This window comes from Triturus cristatus, chromosome 3_1 (assembly GCF_964204655.1).
Source record: "Triturus cristatus chromosome 3_1, aTriCri1.1, whole genome shotgun sequence".
Lineage (NCBI taxonomy): Eukaryota > Metazoa > Chordata > Amphibia > Caudata > Salamandridae > Triturus > Triturus cristatus.
Window position 1 is genome coordinate 108,057,948 of NC_140583.1, and position 27,486 is coordinate 108,085,433.

At 46.0% G+C, this 27,486-nt stretch overlaps 1 protein-coding gene across 13 annotated transcripts in view; it reads left to right on the forward strand.

Moving 5' to 3' along the window:
- APIP (APAF1 interacting protein) overlaps window positions 1-27,486 on the forward strand; it is a 205,371-nt gene that overhangs the window by 37,835 nt on the left and 140,050 nt on the right. For 5 of the 13 annotated variants that reach the window (XM_085643500.1, XM_085643503.1, XM_085643499.1 and 2 more), the window contains exons 2-3: window positions 14,101-14,301; window positions 14,568-14,630. The exons of 3 other annotated variants lie outside the window; for them this stretch is intronic. In XM_085643500.1, coding sequence (XP_085499626.1) covers window positions 14,101-14,301; window positions 14,568-14,630 — 264 coding nt within the window. The remainder of the gene's footprint in view (window positions 1-14,100; window positions 14,302-14,567; window positions 14,631-27,486) is intronic. 5 more of the 13 variants (XM_085643501.1, XM_085643506.1, XM_085643508.1 and 2 more) reach the window with 2 other exon arrangements.

Below are 27,486 nucleotides of genomic sequence, written 5' to 3' on the forward strand. Positions count from 1 at the left end.
AGAGCCGTATGCAAGTAACACCAAAGCTTACAAGGAGGGGAACAAAAATGTCTTAATAGCGTTCCTGAAATGAAAATAGTTGGAAAGCCCACGAATATGAGCCGGCAGAGAGTTCCACAGAATAGCAGCTCCTTTACGAAACGAGCGCCCACCAGCTCTCACTCTTCTCACCCGGGGAACCACCACCAAGCATTGTCCCATAGATCGAAGTGATCGTGTAGGAGTATAAGGTAGAAGAAGGTCAGACAGAATTTGTGGAGATGCCAATTTCAGGATTTTAAAGGCAATGTTCTTCAGGAGCTGTAGTTTATGTTAATGTTTGTGCTGTGCTGAGTTCAGCTCTGCAAGACTTGTTGGGAAGTTTAAATAATCCACCTATAAGTTTTATGGGGTGTACAGTGTGAGAATGTACTTTTGACTCCATTTGGAGTCTAGTTAGCAGTTTGGGGGAAAGACTGCAGTACCCATCTTCATGTTGTTGTGTATATATGTGCCGGTTGTACATGCCCAAGTGTTGCGGATCTTGGAAGAGTAGCACCTTGTTGTGAACGATACAAGTGTAGTACACTTGTTTGTGTTTGAGGCAAACTGGGAAAAGTGCAGTGCCCTGGAACTAGAGATTGTATGGGGGAGCAACCTGAAATATTCAAAGTTGGGATAATACCATATCGCAAGTAGTTGCACGGGAGAGTATCCCATAGGTGCAGTGTGAGAGGTGAGAAGTAACATATTGCAAGAGAGCGCAACGGGAGTACCCATTGAGTGAAAATGTAGAGAGGTGTAGTATTCAGTGGTGGTGTGGATGATAGCCGCAGGTTACGCTTGAGTGTTGTGGTGATGGAAACAAGTTTCGCCTGATTCACCAATCTATACAAATGGGAAAACTTGACTGGTGTGTGGTACATAAAACAGAGTACGTTTGTGATTGTTTTGTGGTGCTCTTTTTATCTCAATTTGCATATAATGGAGACAGTATTATTTTTGTATGATAGCGTTTTATGTAGCCCTAGTGTGTTTTACATGGGTACTTTTTTACCTGCTGACATGGTCAGATATCAGTGGTTATATTGGTGGGCTGCTCTAGTGTTTGATTATTGTATTGTGTATTTCAGTATTGTCTCACTATTGGACGCTGTTTTCAAAAGGCGTCCCAACTTTTTCTGGTGCCGGTTCCAGAAAGCATGGTTCTGGGCGCAAATTAAGTGCCTTGATTGGCCTAACAATAAAGTTGGTTTGACTATGTAGTGTGATTGTGTGCGGAGCATGTTGGGTGAGCTGGTCTACCATATTGTGCGTATGTGTATGGTGCAGTGCTTTGTCCTTGTTGGGAAGTGTGTGTTGCTTGTGGACGATGGACACGTTGGTTGTGCTGTGTAGTTTAGAAATATGAGATTGATTACTGGAGTCATTGTGCAGCAGTGTTGTTATGATGACAGGTTGTGGGTTGGAGTCTGGTCAAGGAATGTTGATTTCAGATGATGTATGATTAAGCTTTCCATTTATGTTTTGTTTTGTGCCTTGAATGCATAGACTTGGGGATATTGGGGAAACCCTTTGTCAAAAGAAGCCGAGGGTTCCATGCTCTGATTGCTTTGTGTCTGAGCACCCATGACTATATCTCCTACATTCATAAATGTTGTGAGATGTCATAGTGAGTATGCAAACATGTGGTGGACCATTCTGTTCGAGGAGGTTGCAAAATGTTTGCATGCCTTGGGCAGTTGTGCAGTGGTAGCCACAACCTAGTTGTTGTTTCGTTTCTTTGTCTGACATGATGTGGAGAAGCCTCATGTTCTGACCTGTTGCAGAGTTTCAGTGACTACTATTTGTGTGTCTGTGTGGGCTTTGGTAAGTTTAACAGATTGTTGTTGGGTTAATGTGGAAGCTAGACATGTTGGAGATTTAGTGATTGTATACGATTGCCCTTGTACTTTATATGCAAGGACATTACTGCTTTGTTGTATGTAAGAAAGGGGGGTGTTTAGTATATTGTTTACACCCATTCACTGCATGCCTAAAACTGCTGTCTGGAATATTGGGAGTAAATAAAGCAATACAATGTTGCTGTCTGTGGAAGCTAGTAGATAAGTGGAGTGTGAGAGGCTGGCTCAGTATATGATGTACACTTAAACAAGTGGACACCTTGCACTTATGGTGATTTTAGTGGTCTTAGACAACCATAGAAAGCTCTCTAAGTGGTAGCTGTGAAGAGCAGCCTTCAGCTCAATCCAGGAGGAGTGTAAAGCAGCTTGTTTTACCAGAACATACTCTTATAGGAATAGATTATCTGAAAAAGAACCACACCGACACTCACTAACACATACAGATATCTCCTAACTGGAGATATACACAATGCACACAATACTTTGCAATAGAAACACGAAAGTAGCACAGAATATACAGTGGTCCCCAGGGGGAGACCAAACCATATACTAAAATAGTGGTATACGAACCACGACTCAAGTCAAGGATATACTCAGAAGACGTAGAAGTGCCGGGGACCCAAGGAACCACCGAAGGTGACTATCTAGGAGCCACACAGCGGCCGTGTGCATTGTAGGAACACAACCGTGTTCTCCGTGCAAATCAACGTGTAAGTCGCATTTGCATTATTAAAGAGAGAGGACCCTTCCCATTGGACCCTGAATAAACCCTGTGGAAGACGAGAGATTGGAGAGCCACCCCACCCGTGGATACCTTAGGAACCAGTATACCTGCACCAAGGAAGCGGGATGCATAGGACTGAAGCGGTGTTGGAAACCGCTGTCGAACCCAGTGGAGGACTTCAGAAAGATGCCGCTGCTGGAGAGGGTGGAAGTGTCCGGTGGAACCCCAAGGTGGATTCAAGATGTGAAGAAACTGCACGCAGAGATGATGGAGTTTGTCTCTAAGGAGTGACCAGGAGGCACGGTAGACAAAAGCCCACCGATGTCTGGTGTTGCAGGAGAGCTGACGGCGACCTTGGAACTGTAGCTGTGTGGACCAGGCAACGCTCTGTAAGACCAGGAGCAGTACACGAGCTGTCCCATGTCGAGAGTTGAGGGGTCGGTGTCCGGCAGGAGCACCAACAAGCCTTGGCAACTGGAACCAACATGGTAGTTGAAGAATGTGCAATATCGAGACCAGCAAGGTCCAGGAGACTCCCCACAACCAGGGGAGTCTGGGCAGGCCCGAGTAATCTGGGGGAGCCCAAAGAATTCAAATGTGACCCTCGTCAGGACCTACTGGTCGGACATACTGGAGTCGCAAGAGGACCTTGAGCATCTTACCAACTAAGCGGGTGTACGGTGCAAGCAATGCGGTATGGTTGAAGATGCTGGTCACTGGGGAAGATTGAGGTTGGGGCTACTTGGAGCCCAAAGATCTTGATGGAAGGAAGCTAACAAGCCTTTACAACAGCAAGTCATCGCGGTGCTTAGGGGTTCGGTTCCTGTGGCTCCGATAAGGGATACTGGCCTCAAACTTGGTGAGAGGACAGGGCAGGCCTCGAGAGATTTCAGGAACCACCACCTGTGTTGCTGAGCCTTTCGTAGTCCGTGGGAACTCAGGATCAGCAGACCGGTCAGCTTAGTTGCGGTGCCTGCAGATGCGGGTAAGTGACTCCTTTACTTCAAGGGAGATTCCTTCAGGTATCTTGGATGCCCACAGGCCTTGGCAGGTGTGGAGAGATCAGGAGCAGTGAATGTCTTCCCAGTTGCAGCCTTGATGGCCAGAATGAAGTCCAGTGTTCCCAGACGGTCGAAGTTGAAGTGGTGTCTGAATTGAATCGTGTCCCACGATGAATCTAGGGACCCACCCTCGGGTAAGTCCTCAAGTACCCTAAGGAAAGGGTTGGGACGATTCATGGTTTCCTCACAGGGGAGGGGTTCGACAGTGGGGAGGATACTCTCATGTCCTTTGTTCAGTTTCGCGCCAGAGCGGGAGCCAACGGCTCCCTGAGCTGGTTTGATCTGGACAATGCAAGGAGGGCACCAAATGTGTGCCTCAAGCAGACTGAGTGGCGCTGGCACGCGACCCCACCCTACCCCAACACACCTTCCTGTGACAGGATATATAGTGTTCTGCCTTCCCCTTCTCGAGCTTGGCTCAGCAGCAGGAGGGCAGAATCGTGTCTCTGGTCGGCAGCAGCCATGTTGCGCAGTCCGGGTCTAGAAAACTGGTACCTGGGAGCACTGAGGACCTAACGAAGGGCCTTTACAGTGCTTGGTATCATACCTCCCACACTGTTTACTGTGTGGGTGTATGATTCCAACATGTTTGATACCAAACACAATAGGGTTTGTTACAGCCAGTTGTGAGATGGTCATCGCGAAGGCTGTAGGGGTGTTCTGCTCATGCAGGGACACCCTCACACTTAGAACCGAGCACCCTGCCTTCAGGATTGGAAAGGCCTGCTATAGGGGTGCCTTATATGTTCTAAGCGCAGTAACCACAGATATAGGGGAACCTAAGTCTTTCATAAGTGGTGCTAACACCAGCTTACATAGGCTGCAATGGCAGGCCTGTAGTTACAAATTGAGTGGTCTCCCTTGGGTGGCATGATACATGCTTCGGCCCATGGGGGTCCCCTGGGGTACCTATGCCCTGGGTGCCTTAGTACCATATACTAGAAACGTATAAGGGTACCCCAGTATCCAATCTGAGATGTACCCAAGTACTTACCATAACAATTTAGCGAAGAAAGCAGAGAGACTGGGGTCCTGATCAGCAGGATACCAGTCAGACTAGTCAGAAAAAGCAAAGCACCAGTCAAAAAGCGGGGATACCATGAAAGCAGATCCTTAGTTTCCTACTGGGAGTTTGAGGGAGATTGAGCCCTGATGGAACCTACCTACAGCTATTGTAGCCTAAGGCCCTAACATGAAACCTAGAACTTACATCCCACCTAAATGGCTTTAGAGTTTTGTCTGAAGATCCTGCCTTCCAACTTCAGCATGTACATTGCAAATCAATCAATCAATCAATCAAGCTTTATTTCGACATGTAATGTCATAAAAGCACAATACTGTAAAAACACAATTACATAAAAACGATACATTTAAGAACATGTCGTAAAAAGGATCTGAATACATAATACACAATAGTTAAAAAAGAATTAAACTTGGCAGCTTTGAAAATAAAAAGATTAACTGGAGCAAATCAACCTCTGCCTGATCAGCCATGCCCATCCTAAAAATTTGGCCACTCCGCAGATTATATTAGTGTTTGTTGTTGAGTTAAGGATTCTCAGGACAGTAGAACTGTCCCTTGTCCCAAGGTGCAGGCAAACAGGCCTAAGCCATTTCGTTCTTGGGGACGCATAGGCTGGGCAGACAAAGAGAAAGTGAGAAATATTTTCAGCAACGCCTAAACAGGTAGGGCAATCAGGGAGGGTCTTGTGCGGGGGATTCCACTTACTGGTGCTATCGCGGAGGGGAAGAGTCCCGAACCTGAACTGGATGAAAAGCGTTCTGTCTCTGGGCTTAGAAATAAAGTCCAGATATGGTTCTAAGAAAGGGACAAGCTTATGTTGGTGAAATGCCTCTGTGAGCCTGCCATGATTGGGGTCACTATGGGTCCGGGCATCAACCCATGCCCAATATGCTCTTTTAATTGCTTCCTTAGACATCGGTGTCCCCAGAACCCGGTCAAATGCGAGACCTGTTGCGACCAAGAGCTTTTTAATTTTTGTCAACCACTCGATCTTGTGAGCTCCAGGTAAATTCATGACCTCCCTGAGGCCATCAGCATAATTAGAGAGCTCAGGGGTACGCCACAGCCGCGCCCAGTGTAACAAAGGACGAAGAGTGACTAGGTCTCTAATAGAGCGCCTACCAAGGTCGCTCAATAGAGGACTAGTCGGTGTGCCCCTCGGGAGTGATAGAAGGTCTCTAAAAAACTTGTTCTCGTTGGTTACTAGGGTATCTACGCAGCAGAAGCCCCATAATTCTGCGCCATATAGGGCGCTGCCTACCGCCTTTGCAGCATAGATATCCAAAGCTGGGGCGATAGGTTTAGTAATGGAGGCGCGAAATTCCTTTCCTAGGCTACCTATAGCCCGCCTATAGTTAAGTGTCATTTTGTCAATATGGGGCTGCCACTTGAGCCTATCAGTGACTCTAATCCCCAAATAGTCAAACTCCTTAACACGCTCAAGTGGTTTTCCATCTAGGGTCAGGGTGGACCGGAAGGCTCTAGTAGGGTTGAAGTAAAGGAGTTTAGTTTTGGAGGTGTTGATGACAAGGCCTCTCAGCTCACAGAACGAAAAGAAGCGATCTAGAACCTTCTGTAGTCCTGCTGGTGTTTTTGAAATTAGAAGAGTGTCGTCCGCAAAAAGAAGGGCAGGGACTTTGTCACCCGCCAATGTGGGGACGTCAGCTTCAATTTCGAGCAAGTAAGATACTACACCATTCACAAAAAGGGTGAAGAGCGTAGGTGCCAACACACAGCCTTGGCGGACCCCTCTATTGACCGGGATTTTATCGTTTTTTTGATCCTGAGTTCCCCATCTGAAGCGGGCAAAGTTGTTAGTATGCATCCGGATGAGAAGATTCAGGATGTAAGGGGGGATCCCCAGCTCCTCCAAAATCAACCACAGGCGATCACGAGGAACCAGGTCAAAGGCGGTCTTAAGATCGATGAACGCCAAATATAAGGCGCCCTTGCCAATAATGACCACCTTCCAATAGAGTAGCACCAGCCTAAATGCTTGATCGATTGTGCTAGTGCAGGCCCTAAAGCCTGCCTGGAACTTTGTAATGATGCCTTTTTCGTCTACCCAGGAGTGGATTCTCTCCAGGAGGACCCTGCCGACCAATTTCTGACCAGCGTCTATTAGACTGATTGGGCGATAGTTCGCTGGGTCACCCCTTGAACCCTTTTTAAAGATGGGAATTACTTCTGCTCCCCTCCAAGAATCAGGCACCGGGGAGCCATCCAGGAGATTATTAATGAAAATTGCAAAATACGTTGCCCATCCGTCAACATTTGCTTTATAAAGGTCACCCGGGATGCCATCTGGCCCCGGGGCCTTTCCAGAAACGATTTTATTGATGGCAGTCTCTACCTCTTTCTTCTCGATCTTGTCAAATAAGGATTGTTCAGTGGGAGTGACTATGGACCTCGAATAGGTACCATGATCCTCCTCCGGCCCCACTCCTACATAAAGGTTCCTAAAGTGGTCAAACCATTCCCTGTCCGTAATGTGGTTGGGGATTTTGTCCTGGTCATACATAGAAGATTTTCTCAAGATGGACCAGAAGAGCTCGCCATTTTTAGAGTGGCTTGCGGACTTTAAAGCATCCCAACGCTGCTCATCCCAGTCTTTCCTTGCAGTAACAAGTGCCTGTCTATAAAACTGCCTCGCTTCCCTGACCGCACCTGGAATATTAGATTTAATTGCAAGGATCAGGGTATTTTTTTTTAGTCTACAATCCTTGTTAAACCATTTGCTTTCTGACTTAAATTTTGGAGTTGTTTTTTTCCTATGGTCAAGAAACAGGCTACCAATCGAGGCCATGGTATCCTCGAAGGTTTTGGTGTAGCCAGGCATATCATTCGATGCCATGGAGAGCCTGACAGTATATTCAACAAGGATTCTTCCCAGGGCAGCACGTTTTGTGTTGGACAGGACAAATTTAGACCACCTGAGGAATCTGTTGCAGTTAGAGGGGTGGAGTATCTTGGTGAGCATCTGCAATCCATGTGAAGAAGTTTGATCATGGCTAAGGCAAAGCTCTCTCATGCTAAGTGATAACGGGTTATGGTCGCTGCTGGTTGAGGGGGTTATTATCATATCAGCAACAAATTTCCAGCCTCTCCTGTCAATCAGAATGTAATCGATTCTGCTTTGACAGGCGACCCTATTGAAGGTGTTAGCACCCCCCAGGTCGGAGGCTGTGCGCCCGTTCGCAGCTCTTAGGCCAAATTCTAAGGCTAGTGCGTTTAATTGGATCACGACCGGGGACCATCTCTTTACAGGGTTAAGCGATAATAAGGGAATACCCCATCTAGTGTCCTCGTCGTGAGTTCCTAGAATATCATCTATAGCAAGTGGTTCAAAAGAGCAGTTGAGATCGCCAGCCACTAGTAGGAGAGAATCAGGATGGCAGGTAGAAAGCATACCTGAAAGAGATGTAATGGTGGGAGACTTAGCACCCCCAGGTGTTCCACGAGCATAGACATTGAAAACTTCCCAAGAATGTCCATTCTTTGGACCCTTAATGGAGAGTCTCATTATGTCTGGCGTGGAACACCTATTGTGTATGATCCTGAGATTGAGGTGTGCCCTGACCCAAACCGTGAGTCCGCCAGAGCGACGGCCACGCCCAATTGTGATTGCTGGCTCAAAAAAGCAACAGTACCCTGTCTTATACAGTGACTCTACACTCCAGGTTTCCTGAAACATGCATATGTCATGTTCCTCAATTAGTTCACACCAATCTGGAAGAGTGAGCTTATTGCGTAAACCTGCCACGTTCCAGGAAAGAAACTTGATATATCCAAGGGGTTTTTCCTGAAGAATAGGGGTGCTTGGCAGGTGGTCTTCATGACTGGGGATGGGCCTCCTCGGTAAATCAAATGGAGTAGATGGGTCCGTACCTAGGAGTACTGATGGGATGGTGGGGCCTAGTATAGAGGAACCTGGGCGAGTCAGGAGAGTAGATGAAATGTCTCCATTACCCTGTAGTCAGTCAACAGCCTCTAAACAGCCATACCGATTTTCCGTGGGGACAGGATCTAACATCGGTGGGCATAAAGGCCTACTCAACTGTGAGATGCCTCTCCTGTTCCGATGGACATGTGTCCAGACGTCCATGAAGTGACCAGGAGGATAAAAATAAGCCAGAGGTAAAGCTTTGATGAGTGATCCTGTACTAGGGTATCTCCAGTTACAAATATGGTCAACAATTTGGGGGTCGTTAAAATTAATTAGAATGCAGTCCCCCTTTATATTCTTTGCCAAATGGCCCACCCATGGGACTCTTCTTACTGTAAGTATTCTACTACTTTTGTACATTGGCAAAGGTCTATTTTTGTTAAGCCAGTGTATCACCCTATTCCTGAGGGTTATGGGAGACTCGGATTCATTTTCGCCCTGTTCTGGAACCCCTGCCAAAATAACGACATATGGGGCAGTTTCGGGTGGTAGGTTGGGGATATTTGCCCTGCTTGGAGACATGAGTTTTGGAGTCCTAGGAACCTCTTTTAGCTGAGTAGTGCTAGGGTGTCTAGAATTCCTATGGGCAATGACCGGAGTAGACTCTTTGGTTGCAAGTACTAATTGACATTGTTCAGAGACTAGTGGGTGAATTTGGGGGGCCACCATATCTTTGTCAGCTCTAGTATTAACCGGGACATTCGGTGCCCCTGATCTAAGACTATTATTTTGAATATTGGACAGGGACCCAAGGCTGCATTCAATCCTGGAGAGCTGCTGATCGATTTTAAGTATTCTATTCTCCACAGGATGAAGCAAAAGCCTGATGGCCTTAACAATTTCATGTATATTTAGTAAACCTGGGGTCCCTCTCTTGTCTGCTTCGATTGGCCCCCCCATAACATCCTGACACGATGGTATAATAAGTGAGGAGTATGGTTGAGGAATAGACTTGTCCAATGAAGCCAACTGTGAGGGCGGGTCAGAAACGAATAAAGTCTTTTTCGATGGCCCATGATGGTTTATTGTTTTTTGGGTATTTTTTGTAATCTTGCCCTTCCCACCCTTGGAGGATGTACACCCAGGTTTAGTTTTAGAAATTGCCCCAGGATTTCGTGTACGCAACTGCCTGATACCGGGCTCTGGGACAATACTGGTAGGAGACGGTAACAGTCGAGGAGAAGCCAACAAAGAGTCAAGGGGCAAAGACTGTTCCTCCAAGGAGGCGGTAGCAACTGATCCGCTAGGTGGCAAGCCCTGAGTGATAGAATCCACATCGGATCGAGTAGTGGAAGCAAGGTCGGGATTGTGCTGGACAGGAGAGCGGACATTGGCAAGATAGCCCATGGAAGACCTCCTAGCCGCTGCGAGGTCCTGAGAGACGCAGCGTTCCAGGAGCATAATTTCTTTATCAATAACACAATTGACCTTGGTGACAAATTGGTCCATCGTTCCCGAGAAATGTTCATTGGCCGCTCTGCTATTACGATCTTTGGGTGGCATAGCAAGGGTCAGGAGGGCAGGTAGCAAGGAAGGCCAAACACCACAGTAGTCAACAAATAGTCAATAGGGAAGACTGGGTTAATAAACAGAAATAGTGCAATCAGCCCGTTAGAAAGCAAAGACCACAGTACCTTGGGATAAACGATGATGGTATTGCGGATTTAAGAGGGGTTGCCCCGCCCCGTCAGCTCCGGTCAGTGACGGGCAAGGACGGGCCCGCCCTTGGCCCGGGCTTGGCCCGGGCGCGGCCCGCGCGCGTCCCGCACAGCGGGTCTTCCTCCGAGGCTTTAACCCTCCCCGGCGCTGCCTGATGACGCGGTAGGCAGGCACCCGGGAGAGGGAATGATGGGGGCGGTAGTTTTTGGGTTTCTCCGCCGTTCCCCTCACAGCACTGCGGCAAACAGGACAAAAGTTCCGGGTTGAAGCGCCGTTCCCCTCACGGCTGGCGAGGTAAGAGGCACCTTACAGAGTGCCCAGCAAAAGCGTCCCGCGCAGCGGGTCTTCCTCCGAGGCTTTAACCCTCCCCGGCGCTGCCTGATGACGCGGTAGGCAGGCGCCCGGGAGAGGGAATGATGGGGGCGGTAGTTTTTGGGTTTCTCCGCCGTTCCCCTCACGGCACTGCAGCAAACAGGACAAAAGTTCCGGGTTGAAGCGCCGTTCCCCTCACGGCTGGCGAGGTAAGAGGCACCTTACAGAGTGCCCAGCAAAAGCGTCCCGCGCAGCGGGTCTTCCTCCGAGGCTTTAACCCTCCCCGGCGCTGCCTAATGACGCGGTAGGCAGGCGCCCGGGAGAGGGAATGATGGGGGCGGTAGTTTTTGGGTTTCTCCGCCGTTCCCCTCACGGCACTGCGGCAAACAGGACAAAAGTTCCGGGTTGAAGCGCCGTACCCCTCACGGCTGGCGAGGTAAGAGGCACCTTACAGAGTGCCCAGCAAAAGCGTCCCCAAATCAGTGGCAGTATTCCTGCGTATCTCAGACTACAATATATAGATAGATGAGCTATATGTGTGAGAGAGGCATGATGGAACTGTTGCTACTTTACACACTGACATAATGAGGTCAATTCTGTAATGTGCACATTTCATCACCCAGACGTGAGTGGCCTTGTACCCAAGGTTTGTAGAATCAGAAACAAATGCTGTTTTGTTATGTTAGGTTGAAGTCCTAGATTAACCTTATATTACAATTAAGTGGTGTACCACTGCGGTTATTTTGTAAGTATTTTCTGATATGATCTTTCCTCTTACATTTCTTTGGAAACCTCCAGCAGTTAAATATTATTGCATCTTATAAAACGTGCAGCTACCCCATAAGTTTGCCCGGCGCTAGATCAGGTAGGTTGAATCGGCCCCCATGTTTCAACAATTAGGTCTTGAGTAATCCTATATATGTCTGTATACCCAGAAAACAGAGGGTACAACTTATACACCTGTCTCTACTGACAGTTTTGTAAATATGCAAAACAGACTGCAAAATGAAAAATTAAGAGACTTCCAATTTCAACAATGTCAATTGGACAGTCTTGGAGGGAGACGTATTTCCAATCCATTTATAGAAAAATATTGTGTGTAGAATTCGAGAAGTAGTTTTACTCTGAGTGCAAACTGGGTGTATATTTTTTCTCTAAGAAGTTACTGAAAAAAGCAAATCCCTCCATAGGGCCAGCAGAATCCACATGAAAAAGAATAAAAATTTGTTATTTCCAAAATTTAGGCTAGGACAACCCCGTAAACTGTATTTTATGCCATTGATTGGTGGTAAATGAATGACTTTAATGTGCATATTTGTTACACCATGGATTTGGCAGAGTAAATACTCAGTGTTTCATAGTTCCAGGAGATTGAGCTGGTGTGGAATGTTCTGGCTGCCGTAGGTGTAAATCACCGTGCATCCATAATTCACTCAGCTTCCATCCACACCAATCCTAGCACAAGGATGCTTCAAGAGAAGTGGAGGCTGCGACCAGCAGTGTTTCCTATCTGCATTTAACAAGTGTACCATACTATTAATTTGCTAAATGAGCAGTGGGGTAATATTTAACATTCCAACTCTTAACTCAGAGGTGGAGATGTAAATTGGAGGATGGAGAGGAACAGAAACAGTTCCACTAGGACGTGTGAGTAGGTGGCCCATATCAGCAGGCCCGCCGCCATGCCTAGATGGTCATAGGAGCTAATCGTTAGCAAGCTGCTGGCACACAACAGCTGCTATGTGAGGAATGGAGGGCTGGGCATGACATTTGGGCAGTTTCCCAACTTGACCACAAGACAACATATCCCCACCCCCAAAAGCAATTGCAATATGTAGTTACGACCCAAAACTTTATGACTGAAAAACAAAATCATTATTATTTTGTGCAGTCAAATTATTTGATTAGCCCTTCATTCTGCCTAAATTATACACTCTTTAAAGGTGACACTGCTAATCATGGTCACATCCAGATTAACTCGTTCACCAATGGCCAGTAATGTTGACGTTGAAACTTAGCTAGAGCGTATGAAAGATATAACCATTCCCAAAGTAGAGCAACCCAATAAAACTCCTAAAATAAACCAGTGGTAAGCGTTAATCTTCAGCTATACCTTTGACTTCCATGTAACACATTTCCAGCCTATCCAAAAGAGACACTCTGTGCCTATCTGCCAGGCCATGTCCTCTTGAACAAGAGTTTAAGCAACGCTTCTTTGTTTCAGCCTCTTTGCACCTCCTGATTGAAGGGGACGTGACTTCCCATGACACAGAATACATGCCATAAGTGCCCTTCCTTAATACATATTGTAGTTGGAAAAAGAAAGTAAAGCTGTATAGAGAAGACAATTGTGTTCTGGAATGGTACCCTGATTCTTAGAACTTAAAGAACCCGCGTTTTTTGTCCCTATGTCTAGGGACAAATCAAACATTGCTGCAGCTGGAAACTGGCTCTTGTGCTAGCTTTGGGTAGGATGCTAAATGTTTTCCTAAATATTCATTTGTTGATAATTACCCTCTTTTTTTATTTTTATTTTTTTAAAGTATTTCTGTCTCCAAGGAGCTATAAGGCTAGATTGTTTCTTGGGATATCTTTGAGTTCTTACAAAATTTGTGCCTGTAAGCGTAACACACATTTTATTTTAAAAAACCAAATCGCTTCAAGGTTTGCTATGATTTTGCCATTCTGTCATCTTTCTACTAGAGTTTGCACCAACCAAATGGCTCTGGTTGATTTGAAAGGAAAACAAAGGGTGAAAGAAGTATTAGGTATTACAATGTGGCATTTCTTTTAGTTTCTCTCTGGTGACTTGATGCCTTGTTCATCAGCAACTGTCCAAACAGATAGTGGTCACCACACACAAACAATCCTTCTCACTTCAATCAAGAAAAGAGGTGTTAGAACCATATAAAATTGCCATTCCGTGGGAAATATGAAATAACTGCATAACCCCAGAATTTAAGCTGTTAGTAATTTTTGAACAAGAAGCACCTTGAGGCAATTAGGTCTGTGAATTTTTTCTGAACAAACGTCCACACTCACTATGACAAAAGTTTTGGCTTCATTCCATCATTTCTTATTTTTTTAATAAGTCTGCAGCCATGCCCCTTCCTTATCTAAATCCTGTCTAGTTTTGTATCAATGCATGATGACATCCTTCAAATATTTCTCCGCTGATCTATAAGTATAAGAACTCCTTAGGATGTTTGTGACTGATATTATGCTAAACTGCTTATAGGAAACGCTTATGTTGTGTGTATGGCATACAATGGTGGCGTTAAGGAAGTCAGAGGGGCCTTAAGGAGTTGGGTTGACATTGCTTATGGCCTTTGACCGTTCTTATTCACACTGCCTTTGAAATATATTTGGTAGCCCCACTGTTCAGATAATCCCTTATAAAACATGAATCATTTGAGTAACATGACCTTAGAAATGTTTTTAGTAGGAGTGACTCTTGAAAACAAAAAAGTGTGCACTTCTTTTGTTGTTAGGGAAAACAGTTCATCTGTGAAGCCATCGCAGCTGCGCACTCAGATTTCTTAGCACCTTTTAAAATGATCGAGCTGCTCCTTTGCCTCAATGCCAGATTGGGCCGCCTTGAGAAAACACTGGATCAGGAGTTACTCGAGACACTGCGCCGTCCAACTTCAAACTGCTCGAGAGAAGAATCGGTTCTAAAGGACTGTGAACTAGTGAGTGATCAGGAGTCCATTGTTAACCAGAGATTAGCTCTTTGGTTATTTCCCCCACTTTTGGTGTCTTTGTTCATTGTGTTTGGGTGGTGTATTCCAAAATATGTAGATGCAAGGACAGGATGTCCGGCCTTAATGAACATTATGTTGAACATGTATCTGTACAGGTTCGTCCACCTCAACCCAGTTTGTGGTCTAGAAGTGTTAAGTGAAATGATAAAGGGATTTGGAGCTCTTAAAATTCCTTTTTTGTTTCTTTGGATCAGAGTCCATCTTTAATGCAAAGCTGCTCGGTCTCAGACTTTATGAATGAAGACGCATTGTGGAAGGTGAGATACCACATGAGCTAACTGAATTCAAACATCAGCCCTACATACACTATTTGTTTCTTTACCAGTTCAGTTGTAATTTGTCCTTCCTGTTTGGGTAAAGTGGTCTGTAAAATGTGACGAGGCTGGCAAGGCCCCCTGGTTAACAGTACTGTGAACTTTGAGATTAGAAGTGGTGAAGTACAACTGTAATCAAACTCATAAGTGACAGATGGCCATGCCCCAATTCACTATCTAAACCCATCCCTTGTGGTTGGAACACACAGCATTTTGATAATTGATCATTTATGTGCTCGAGGCACATGAGCTGCAGATCACACACTTGCATTAGAATGCCATCTAGTGTTGGGCTCGGATGCTTGCACGTTGTTGTTGTCTTGGAAGAAGTCTTTGTAGTTACGAGATAGGTGACTCCTCTCTTGGACGATAGTGCACATAGGCATCGACTCCATCCTTAGATTGTTTTTTTCCGCGATTGGGTTCGGATGCAACTTTTGCGCTCCGGTTCAAAATCTCCATTTCAAACTTTTTTTCGACACGCAAAACTTCCACAAACTCTTCGAAATGACTTCGAACATCTTCATCTTCGACGCGCCTTTCATCGGCTCGATTCCGGTCGTTGACGCGGGACGCTAGGCCTATCCACACCGAAAGGCCTACGGCTCATGGAAAGGACACCATTCATGAAAAGCCCCAAGTGTGGAGCAAAATTCCTGCACAGTGACCATCACAAGGTCTGCAACCTTGCTTCTCAGCTGAGCACGATGAGTACAGCTGTCCCGCCGGTGCATCCTTTCGATCGAAAAAGACTATTCGAGATCGAAGGGCTGGACGTCACATCATGGCGCAGAGATCAGCTCCAGAACCAGAGGACATCTTTGACGAAGGCCCGGATGTACCAGAAGAAGATTCCGAAGCTCTCGAAGAAAAAAAGCCTTTTGATAGCTCGGGACCGAGCAAACCTCACATAATTGGCCCGCCGGCGCCTTCGGCACCGAAGCCAAAGGAACACTCTGCTCCGAAATCGGTTCCGACTTCTTCCACCTCCAAAGACAAATGGGCCTCTAAAAAATCGAGGTCTGTGGATATGCCGGCTTCAAACGCTTCCTAGCCTAAAGATCCCGCTTCGGCTCCGAAACCAAGACCCTCGGAACCAAAAGACAAGCCTAAGGACGCTACCACGCCTCCTAAGGCCAAAGACCATAATAATCAACACCAGCTACGCTCGGAACCGAAAACATCGACACCGAAGGCGGTTCTTGAGGAAGAGGATCTTTTTATCCCGAATCCTGTCCATCCTAGGCAAAAAAAGATTTATATTAATCGTAAAACAGGACATGTCACAGCTGTGCCATGTAAGGAGAGAAAGTTAGACACAGCACCTGCCACTCCAGTGCCTGTGAAAAAGAAGGACTCTGCTACATCACCTATGCCTCCTTCTTCTCCTGTACTTCCTTCTAACCCACCTCCTCTCCCTAAATCCGTTACACCACCTCTGCCTGTAACTTCTCCACCACATACACCACCTGACCAAGGGGTGGGGGGTGACCCAAATGACCCGTTCACAGATCCAGACGACCCACCATGAGATGATTGGGAGTACCCTGTCCCAACAGATCTACCAGACCTCCCAAGTCCCCAGCCATAGCCCTCAAAACCATCTCCCCCAGACGATATTATTGGTTTTGGACAACTGCTTAATCGGGCTGCAGTTTATCATGGCATCACAATCCACTCAGACACAGCAGAGGAAGACTTCCTTTTGGATATATTTGAACAGTCCCAAAAGTGCAAATATTGCCAATGATCAAGGGAGCTATTAAGCATCCCCCTGAAGTGTTCAAAGATCCCGTACGTGCCAGGATTCATAACCCTAGAATCGATTAAAAAAAAAAATATATAGACCTGCCCCTGAAGACCCTGCTTACATTAAGGGACAGCTGCCTTTTGGATTCTCTAGTAGTTTCCAACACTAGTAAGCGTGCCAACTCACAAACCTCTGGGAATGCGCCAGCCCCTGATAGAGAATCCAAATTACTAGACGCTTCTGGCAAAAGGGTAGCTGCGCAGGCAGCCAATCACTGGCGCATAGCCAACACGCAAGCACTGCTTGCTAGATATGATAGGGCCCACTATGACCAACTGGAAACCCTATTACAACATTTGCCTGACCAGTATAAAACCCAAGCAAATGATCTCATCCAAGAGGGCAAGCTCATTTCAAACGTGTCAATTAAATGCGCCCTTGATGCAGCAGACACTGCCTCTAGATCCATCAATACCAGTGTACTCCTTAGACGACATGCCTGGCTGCGCATTTCAGGCTTTAAGCAGAAGGTCCAGACTACCATCCTCAACCAGCCGTTCAACCAAGCACAACTTTTTGGCCCGGCTGTAGACACTGCACTTGAAAAGAGGAAGAAAGACACTGAGACTGCTAAGTCCATGGGAGCGTTACAGTCTCCACGAACACGTGGCTCCTTTCGTCGCTCCTTCTATAGAGGAGCCTCCAGAAACATGGGTTCAGACACCTCATCTTCGTTTAAAGCTACTACACAAACATTCCCCAATAGAGGATATTTTAGAGGTGGATACAGAGGGAATAACAATAAAGGAAGAGGACGAGGTAATAACAACACTCGCGCCTCCCCCACTATAAAACAGTACCTTCCCTCCGCTTCCCCCAGACCATTCCATTCCGGTCGGGGGAAGATTGTCACAGTTCCTACCTGTCTGGAATTCCATCACAACAGACAAGTGGGTAAGACAGATTATCCAGTATGGTTACTGCCTGGAACTTACAGCTATCCCCCCACACATACCACCCAAGCAGCGTACAATGTCCACAGATCATCTCGCGCTACTAAAACAAGAGGTTCTCTCACTGCTTCAAAAACTCGCAATAGAGCCTGGTCCCTTCCAACATCAAGGAACAGGGGTTTACTCGCTGTACTTCCTAATACCCAAAAAGGACAGGACTCTAAGACTGATACTCGACCTCAGACCCCTCAACCTATATATACACTCGGATCATTTTCATATGATCACTCTACAACAAGTGCTCCCGCTGCTGCAACAAAGCGATTTCCTTGCCACACTAGATCTCAAGGACGCTTACTTCCACATTCCCATACATCCTGCTCACAGGAAGTATCTAAGGTTTGTAGTGGACGGATAACACTATCAGTTCATAGTCCTTCCATTCGGAGTCACCACCCCACCCAGAGTATTCACAAAATGTCTTGCGGTAGTAGCAGCACATCTGAGAAGACAACAGATCCATGTCTTCCCATATCTAGACGACTGGCTAATAAAAGCCAAGTCATTCAACCAATGTGTTCAACACACTCACCAGACCATCCAAACATTACACAACTTGGGGTTCACAGTCAGCTACACCAAGTCGCATCTCCAGCCCTCTCATATACACCAATATTGGGGACCACAATAAACACCTCCACAGCTCTAGCATATCCCAGTCCATCCAGGATAGCCAGCATACAAACCCTCATCACAACATTTCAAGCCCAACACTCTCTCCCAGCCAGAGTGTTCATGCAACTCATAGGCATGATGGCATCTTGCATTTTTATTGTACCTTATGCAAGACTTCAAATGCGCCCCTTACAGGAATGTCTAGCACATCAGTGGAATCAACTTACAGATCTGGTGTTGGTAGACAGCCGCACACATCGCTCTCTGTAGTGGTGGAACACAAAAAACTTGTCCAAAGGGCGGCCGTTCCTTGAACCTGTTGCACAGATAGTGCTCACAACAGATGCATCACTCACAGGACGGGGAGCTCATCTCCTCGGACATACAACCCAAGGCAAGTGGACCACTCAACAAAAAGTGCTCCACATCAATCGCCTGGAACTACTAGCAATATTTCTAGCTTTAAAATCATTCCAAGTACATGTACAAAACAAAGCTGTCCTGATCCGGACGGACAACATGACAGCCATGTACTACATACAAAAACAAGGATGCGCACATTCTCTGCAGCTGTCCCAGCTCGCACAGAACATTTGGAGATGAGCCATCCCACAAATATATCTACTTGCCGAACACCTTCCAGGAGTTCACAATCCGATTGCGGATCTGTTAAGTCGACAAACACAACAGATTCACGAATGAGAACTGCATCCCCAAGTTCTTCTACCATTTTTCCAGATGTGGGGCCAAACAGACATAGATCTGTTCACCACACATGAAAACGTAAAATGCCCAACCTTCACCGCCAGGTTTCCACACCCATTGTCCAATGGCAATGCGATATGGATGAACTGGTCAGGCAGATTTGCGTACGCTTTTCCGCCACGCCCACTGATTCCACTAGTGTTACTCAAGCTCCGACAACAGCCTCTCAAACTAACCTTAGTAGCTCCTGCATGGGCACGCCAACCGTGGTTCACAGCACTGTTGGAACTCTCACTAGTTCCGCACCAAAAACTACGCCTGTCCCCATCCCTGCTAATGCAGAACCATGGAGAGATCAGACATCCAGGTAAGCTGAATCTGGCGATCTGGCTCCTGAAGTCCTAGAGTTCGGTTACCTTAACCTACCACCGGACTGTATGAACATAATTTAAGAAGCCAGACGCCCTACTACTGGAGCTTGCTATGCTGCAAAATGGAAACTATTTGAAATTTACTGCACCAACAACCATATTGATCCACTGGATGCCTCCATCCAGAATATCATTTGCTACCTACTGCACTTGCAAAGATGTACTCTAGCATACTCATCCATATATTTACATCTAGCAGCACTTGCTGCTTATCTGCAAAACAGACAACACTTGTCACTTTTTAGAGTCCCTGCAATTAAAGCCTCCATGGAGGGCCTGAAAAGAATCATTCCTCCTAGGTTACCACCCTCTCCAGTGTGGAATCTAAATATTGTTCTTACCAGGCTCATGGGACCCCCATTTGAACCTTTACATAAATGCGAACTGCAGTTCCTCACATGGAAAGTAGCTTTCCTTATTACCATCACCTCTCTTAGAAGAGTAAGTGAGATCCAGGCTTTAACCATACAAGAACCATTCTTACAATTACATCATAACAAGGTGGTTCGCAGAACAAACCCAAAATTCCTTCCTAAAGTCATCTCTCCATTTCAGTTATCAGTGTTTTTTCCAAACCCGGACTCCGTAGCGGAGAGAGCTCTATACACCCTAGATGTAAAAAGAGCCCTGCTTTATTACATTGACAGAACCAAATCCTTTCGCAAAACAAAACAACTGTTCGTAGCTTTCTCCCCACCGCATAAGGGTAATCCCATCTCCAAGGCTGGGATTGCAAGGTGGATCGTCAAATGTATCCAAATATGCTACCAGAAAGCGAAACGCACATTGACAATTCCCCCTAGGGCACATTCCACAAGCAAACTAGGGGCTTCTATGGCATTCTTAGGGAACATTCCCCTAAAGACATTTGTAAGGCAGCAACATGGTCTACAACACACACCTTCACTAAACACTATTGTGTTGACGTGCAAGCCAAGCAGCAAGCTTCTGTGGGCCAAGCTGTTCTTAAAACTCTCTTTCAAACTAGTGCAACCGATACAGGTGACCACCGCTAGGGGAGATACTGCTGTACAGTCTATACAAGTGTGTGATCTTCAGCTCATATGCCTCGAACTGAAAATGCTACTTACCAGTATGCATCTGTTCTTGGCATGTAGAGCTGCAGATCCTCACACGCCCACCCACCTCCCCGGGACCTGTATCTGTTCCAGTTCTATCTTACTTAGATATACACACATGGACATCTTTTTCTTTCTACTAACTCCATAATTTCCCATCATGGCAAAAAACAATCGAAGGATGGAGTTGATGCCCATGCGCACTATCGTCCAAGGGAGGAGTCACCTATCTTGTGACTACAAAGACTTCATCCAAGACAACAACGTGCAAGCATCCGAGCCCAACACCAGATGGCGATCTAATGCAAGTGTGAGGATCTGCAGCTCTACATGCCAAGAACAGATGCATACTGGTAAGTAGCATTTTCCTTATAATTGCTTTAACAGTAGTAAGGTATTGCATAGAAACAACTTTATCCAATTAGGACACTTTTCAATTTCTCTATTAGAGTTTAATTGCAGTTTAATCCAACCATGTAAACTTAATCACACTAAACTTTAAATTCTGAAAAACAAGCTTTAGCAAGTTGCAGTAAGCACAGCTAGAACTCTTCATCCAAAGCATTAATAATTCTAATATAGCCATCACTGTCATAGAGTAGTGCATCTAGTGATAATTTGCCATAACCGTTCAGTATCTTAAATAATTAGCCCTTTTTTATCCGGTGTGCAATCTTACAGCATTGATTTAAATGGGTGGATTTCACATGTTGTGACTTTGTACTGAAGAAAAAGATGTGCTTTAAAGATTCTGGTCCCTTTTGGCACTATAGGCATATCCTGTTAAAGCGTCCTACAATATGCCCCACACCCGTAGTCTCAATGAGGAGGGCACTAAATCTCATCCTCATCGGCTTTTTAACTCTCTGGATCTCACACCATCTCATCCCTCTTCACAAAAATCCTACGAGCGTGATAAATTCATCATCATCACGAATCAACATTTATATAATTTACACTTACTGTCTTGGTCTCTTAGTGCTGGTGTTATGTGTATCCTGTGAATATCAAGAGTACCCGAGAACCTAGTATGAGGCCCTTCCACCTCGAGCGTTAATGTGACATTTTGGTACCTGGTAATACTTTATTTTTGCTCAGAAGATAAAAGCTAAACTTCCAAGGCTGTCGTCTGTGTGTGTAAGGTTGCATGGGGCATTCTGGTGAAGCACTTATGTGCAAGTCCTGCTTGCTTGAAGAGAATGCTATGAGTCACTGGCAACAAATATAAGATTCTATGAGCAGAGGACACACAATCCCTCCACAGACCAGTGAGGGCCATCAGTGCTCCATTTTGAACCCTGCAGAGGGAGTAAAAGAGATCGTGGGAGAACAGAGTACAGAGTTACTGAGCCTCCAAGTGCTATAGCTCTGTGTTTGGCATTGACAAATTAATGTTTATAGAGATAGACGGTGTGCTGCTCCACTACAGAATGACAATTGGAATTGGTTTGACCTCTTAACTTTAAATAATGACGATAGGAGAAAGTAAAGTGTGAGTCAGTCTTATAACTAGCCAGGAAACAATTCCATTATGGTCACAAACAACAGTTCAATTTCCTCAAACCTTTTCAGGGGTTAAATTTCCAGTCTGAACTGCATGTGGTGGGAGCTGAGCATTTGCTCGGTCCATATAGATGATTGGCACTCAGCGATGCTGATGCTCTTAGACCTTTCTGCAGTTTTTGACAACATCTTCCTCTTCAGCCTTAATTCAAAGACTGGAGGAGATAGGTGTCGGGGGAAGGCCCTAAGATGACCGATGAATTTTCTGAGTGAGCGTACACATGCAGTACAGCTAGAGTCCTTCTGTCCTCCATCCATGGACAGGAGAGTTCAACAGGGGTCTTCTTTGAGCCCCATGTTTTTTAACATCTGTGTGTCCCCTCTGGCCCAAGTGATAAAATCATTTGGGTTTGAGGTCATCTCTTATGCCGATGAAACTCAACTCGTTATCACAAGGGAACCTAATCTGGACTCTACTAAAGAGAGATTTCGGATCTGTATGGATGTTTAACTGCCTCCACCTGCACACAAGTAAAACTGAGATTGTGCTCTTTGGAAAAGCTCATTCATTGTGGTTGGAGCACTGGTGGGCTCAGGGCCCGGGCCCTGCTCCCACCCCAAGAGCAACAGCAAGAAACCTGAGAAACGTAGTGAATGAAAATCTTTCTATGAGGTAACGTGAACGCCATTGCGTGATCCTGTTTTGGAGTCCTGCACCTCCTCAGGAAGGTCTTTCAGTGGCTGCCGCTGCAGACATGGCAATCCCTAGTCCAGCCCCTCATAATAAGCTACCTATAATATGGGAATGCCCTAATGGTAGCGATGAATGAAAAACTGACTTCCAAACTACAGCTGGTTCAAAACATCGCAGCTCGGCTAATTAGTCATCTTCTGCCCCGCTCGCCCTCAGAACCTATCCTCAGATCCCTCCTCTGGTTGGCCATAATAAAATGGGCCGTGTCTGGTCCACAAAGCCTTGTACGAAAGTGGCCATGGTACCTGCAGGGTAAATTGCTGTGGTGTGCTTCTACTCAGTGTCTTAGATTGAGTGGCAAATTCCTGTTACTTCCTCAGTGTATTCGTACCACTGGGTATTGTGGGTGGTCCTTCTCACACCTAGCCCCCCAGCACTGGAATCTGCTTCCACTGCATCTGCGTGTGTTTACTGACTGTAAACAGTTTAAGGAATCCCTCAAGATCTGGCTCTTTAAGCTGTCTGACACCACCTACTCTGGGCTTGGCCAATATTTGGAGCTTCTATAGCGCTGAGAGACCCCAACTGGGGTGACGCGTCCGCTCTATAAGCAAACTTAACATAACACATAAAATTCTTGTACTTTCAATGTTTTACACTAAAGATATCAGGCATCCAATGTCGTAGCTAGTACATTGCACCCTTCAACTGTGTATCACTCCCAAAACAAATGTGAAATTTATTTTGCAACAATTTTCTCAATCTTTTCTAGTTGAGACTATAATTCTAACCCAATGATCCATGTCAGGTTGTCTGTTATATGCATAAAACAAGACTGTTCTGTATTCAAAAGGTCTCTCAGACATTTCTCTCAGCTTGTCAGTTATCTCAAAGTACACTAGCACGGCCATTTTTGTGCTATGCTATATAACAAATTTAAATAAATTACGAATATAAATCTTGTAGACTTTGTAGGCTAGGTTGGCCCAGACGTGCATCTAGAAGAGCAGTGGGCGAGGCATACTGGGACCACACCTTTGTTAAAGCGGAGGAGTGTCGCCCCACTACTCTCAGAGCAGAAAAAGGAAAAATTAAATAATTGATATCCCTGTTTTTATTAATTTATTTTTCACTTCGGGGCTAGGTTAGGGTGGGGCTGGGGTCACAGGGTAGGAGTCTAGGGCCGGCCAAAAAGTCTAGCTCACTTTGCATGTTCCCAACCAGGCTGCATTACACAGCCTGGTGAGGAACATGACCAGGCTCCCATGCCCCGTCTGAGCGCAGAAACACGGCGTCTAGACCAATCACAGCGCTGCAATTGGCTTAGGAGAAGGAGCTTGTGTGCTTCCTGCTTCCGTGGAAACTTAGGAGAAGGCTGCGTGGGCAGGGACCGTAGCGGAGCAGAGACTGCGACTGGCAAAGGGTAATTGTTATTTTTTTTGTCACCAGGACCCTCCTCCTCTTCCCACCTCTCCCCTACCCCACCACCTCCGTTCCCTGCCATCTGCCATTGAAGACATATTTTTGGGGTTTCTGACGTGATTGGGCTCTCAATGAAGAGCAGCACGGAAAGTCAGGCTGTGTGTAGTACTGGTCCACCATCAAATTGGGCTTGCCTATCTGGAGGGAGTGAATTCTCTAAAAAGAGTGGCGTAGAGAGCACAAAGCTGTATGTAGTAGGGGCTTGCCCACCTAAGGAGGCTTGGATGTCCGGAGTGAGCGAACTCTAACTATAGTCTGCACACTGAGGGCAGACTGCATAGTATGGGTTTCTGTCTTTTGAGGGAGTCGGCTCTGAACAATCCGCGCTTAGTGCTCAAGCTGTGCATAGTATGGGCTTGCCCACCTTATGGGGCTTAGGTCTCTGGTGGGAGTAGACTCTATGCTCAATCTACTCACTCATTTCTGACTGTGAGTAGTAGTGGCTCGCCCGCCTAATAGCACTTGCATGTCTGGAGCGAGTGTGCTATATGCACTGACTGAGCAGCTGCAACATTATATTTTGTGTAGTGTCGCCAATCAGGTCCTTTAGTCCCGAGGGACTCCCGCGTGACCAGCAAATCAGATTTCTTTTATTGTTGTTTTTACTCTGCAACAACAAATATCTATACATTTTGTACCTTAGTTCTCAAAAATAGCACAACAGATTTACACCAATGCCCAACAAAGTATGCTTTCTGCATAAAGATCTAGCTTTCTGCCAAATTTGGTGTAATTCATTCTAGTCGTTTTTGCTGTAGCCTTTTCTAAAGTTCCAATGGGAAATTGAATGAGGAAAGCACATTTTGGTAACCCCCTTTTTCTCAGCCCCCATGTGACAGATCACCCCAAAATTTCAAGTACGCAGCTGAATTGGGTGAACTGTTTTTGGTTTGGAATAATTTGTGAAGATTTGTCAAACCATGCCAAAGTTACTAGTGAAACAAAAAATGTTTTCTATGGAATCTGGGTTCTATGACGACATAGTGGTGGCCACCACTATATAATAAATAGTAGACAGTATTCTCCTAAGTCATAGTCCAGTTGCTGTGGGAATCTTAAGGGTACCAATACAATTAGTAACAATTCATCTTTGAACCAAAGTCTTTAGCAGACAGATAGATCAGTGTTAAAAGAAAACTCACTTATGCCATAGTAAACATAATTTCAGTTGTTCAAATGCCTTGGGAACATTGATGAACATGCAGTGCATTAAGACAGCACCCTTAGACAGCAGTCAATCCGCATTGAGCACTCTCTAGGTAATTGCCTATCATCTGTCTACTGCACTGAAACCCAGTTTGTTGGGTTGAAAGCACCATTTGTTTTCTATCCACAGATCCAATTCCTCTAACAGGATTCCTAAAAACAATGTTGCCAATGGGTAAAGGAAATATAGGGCTATTCAGATCCTAACAGTGGGACCAAAAGTTCTCCTTTTTTATGAACCTAGTATTTAGTGGCCTTTTTTTTTTTTTAAAAAAGGGAAATTATTTTAGTATGTTTGATAAACCCTTTGGGCTCATGGATGTCACTCTGTCTGACACCTCCATTCTACCAAGTGCAAAAGGTAAACTGGGATCATCCACTGGGGATCCCTGTGTTAAGACCATATATGGTTTGATAAATAATTCACCCAAGCTAAATCAACTACCATGCTTTTCCAGACCAACTATTCCGAACGGCACAACGGAAGCAAACCGAGTCGCCCTTTTGTTAAGGTTGTTGAATTTAAGTATCGTCCCCTAATTTTTATGATGTACAGTTTACTTTTTTACTGCAACAAACAACACAGTGAGGGAAGGAATGCTTGTATTAATATCAGCCTCTGACAGTCACTCAGGCCATGCTTCTTTTAGTGCGGTACCTTAGAAGCAGCATGGGCCTGAGTTCTACTACACCATGGCACTCAGACTGCACCTCACTCATATAGCAATAGACCAAAACAGTTTAGAGCTGCTGATATTGCCTTCTAGAGGTGAGCTAGCTTGGCAGTTCACATTTTTGTATCGGACAGGATCTAAAACTGATGTTCTTTTTTTTTTTTTTTTTTTTTTGTTGAAAAACCTTTATTGACATTTCAATCATTAACAGGTATGGGCCTACAACCCCCCGGGGCCGGCCGCTAAGCAATCAGAGCAATAAGAGCAAATGTAAACACAGGCGGCACCTCGGAGAGCAGGATCTTCATTCCAATATAGTCCGGCCAGTGAGCCGCGCAGGTAGGACACCAGGAGAAAAAGGGTTTTTCATTTTATAATGAAACAAGACAGTAGGATCAGGTGCCAAACAATTTCCCAACAGCGATAAGGGGCAAGAATAATAGACGTAAGCAATAAGCAGCGATCTATTGGATCAATGGCGCAGACACAGGAAATTCCGGATGGGGAAGAATATCAAAAACAGTTGCGCCTGCAGGCCCCGGTACCTAACGCCCAGAGAACACCCCAGAAACTGTGGCACACATGAAGAGGCGACGATTCACAACAAAGGAGGTGTACCGCGCTGATCCCAGAAAAGAAGAAACAAGAAGAAGCGGAGAAGAAAAAGGAGGCCATGGAAAAAGAGATAAAGACTAAAGAGTCCCCTCCCCCAACCCCCCACCCTGCACCTCTGCAACTGAGTATGGCCCCCCCCCCCAGCAGTGTGCCTGTCGCCCTGGAACTAGACCCGAAATATAGAAGAAACAGGGAAAAAGGAGTAAGAAAGAACCCCACCAGACGGGGGGGTGGAGAAAGTATAATAAACTGGAGGAGGGCCTTCAAAACATACCCCCGGCTTCTCCCTCCCGCACGGTGAAGTCTCCCCACAGCAAACAATAAGCAGCACCAAATCGACCATATCAAAAAAGGGGAATGGGGAGCATTATGCACCAACTATGCTAATAACCATGAGAGTACGCAACCATGAGTCCGCCCGTCTACTAGATGACCACCCCCGAGGGACCAGCCTCATCCTTGACCACTCTTTGCAATTCTGCCCATGCCTACCCCTCGACCCAGCACCATGTCCGATGTTCCAAGGTAAAGGAGTGTCCAAAAACAACCGGGAAGCGACGCACACAGGTGGGGTGGAAGTCTCTGAGTACCAACACAGTCCGCATCATGGAGGGACGTCTTTCCCAGTGCTGCCCCAGGATCTGCACTGCACACAAGGTCCAGGAAGGCTGAATCAGCCAAAGTAGACAAACTTTGCTGAAATTGTCCCTGGGTCGCCGGAGGCCGTGCACGGGACAAGGCCACCACCTTCCACTCAGGTCCAGTACCTCCGGAACAGATCAAACCCTCAGTTAGCCGATCACACGGTAGCATACTGTCCGGAGTGTCCGGCTGTGCACTAATCGCAGGGGTGGCCGCAACATTATCCTCCTGTGTGCAGTGTGGGAAGCCCCTGTGTACCTGTGGACCAGCATGCCGCCACTGTCCCAACGCTGATGCCACACCATCGAGCTTACTCCCCAAGACCCCGGCGCCACGAGCCAAGGAGAAATGAAGGGCACCAAGGGCCTCTAGGAGGTCGCCGTACCCCAG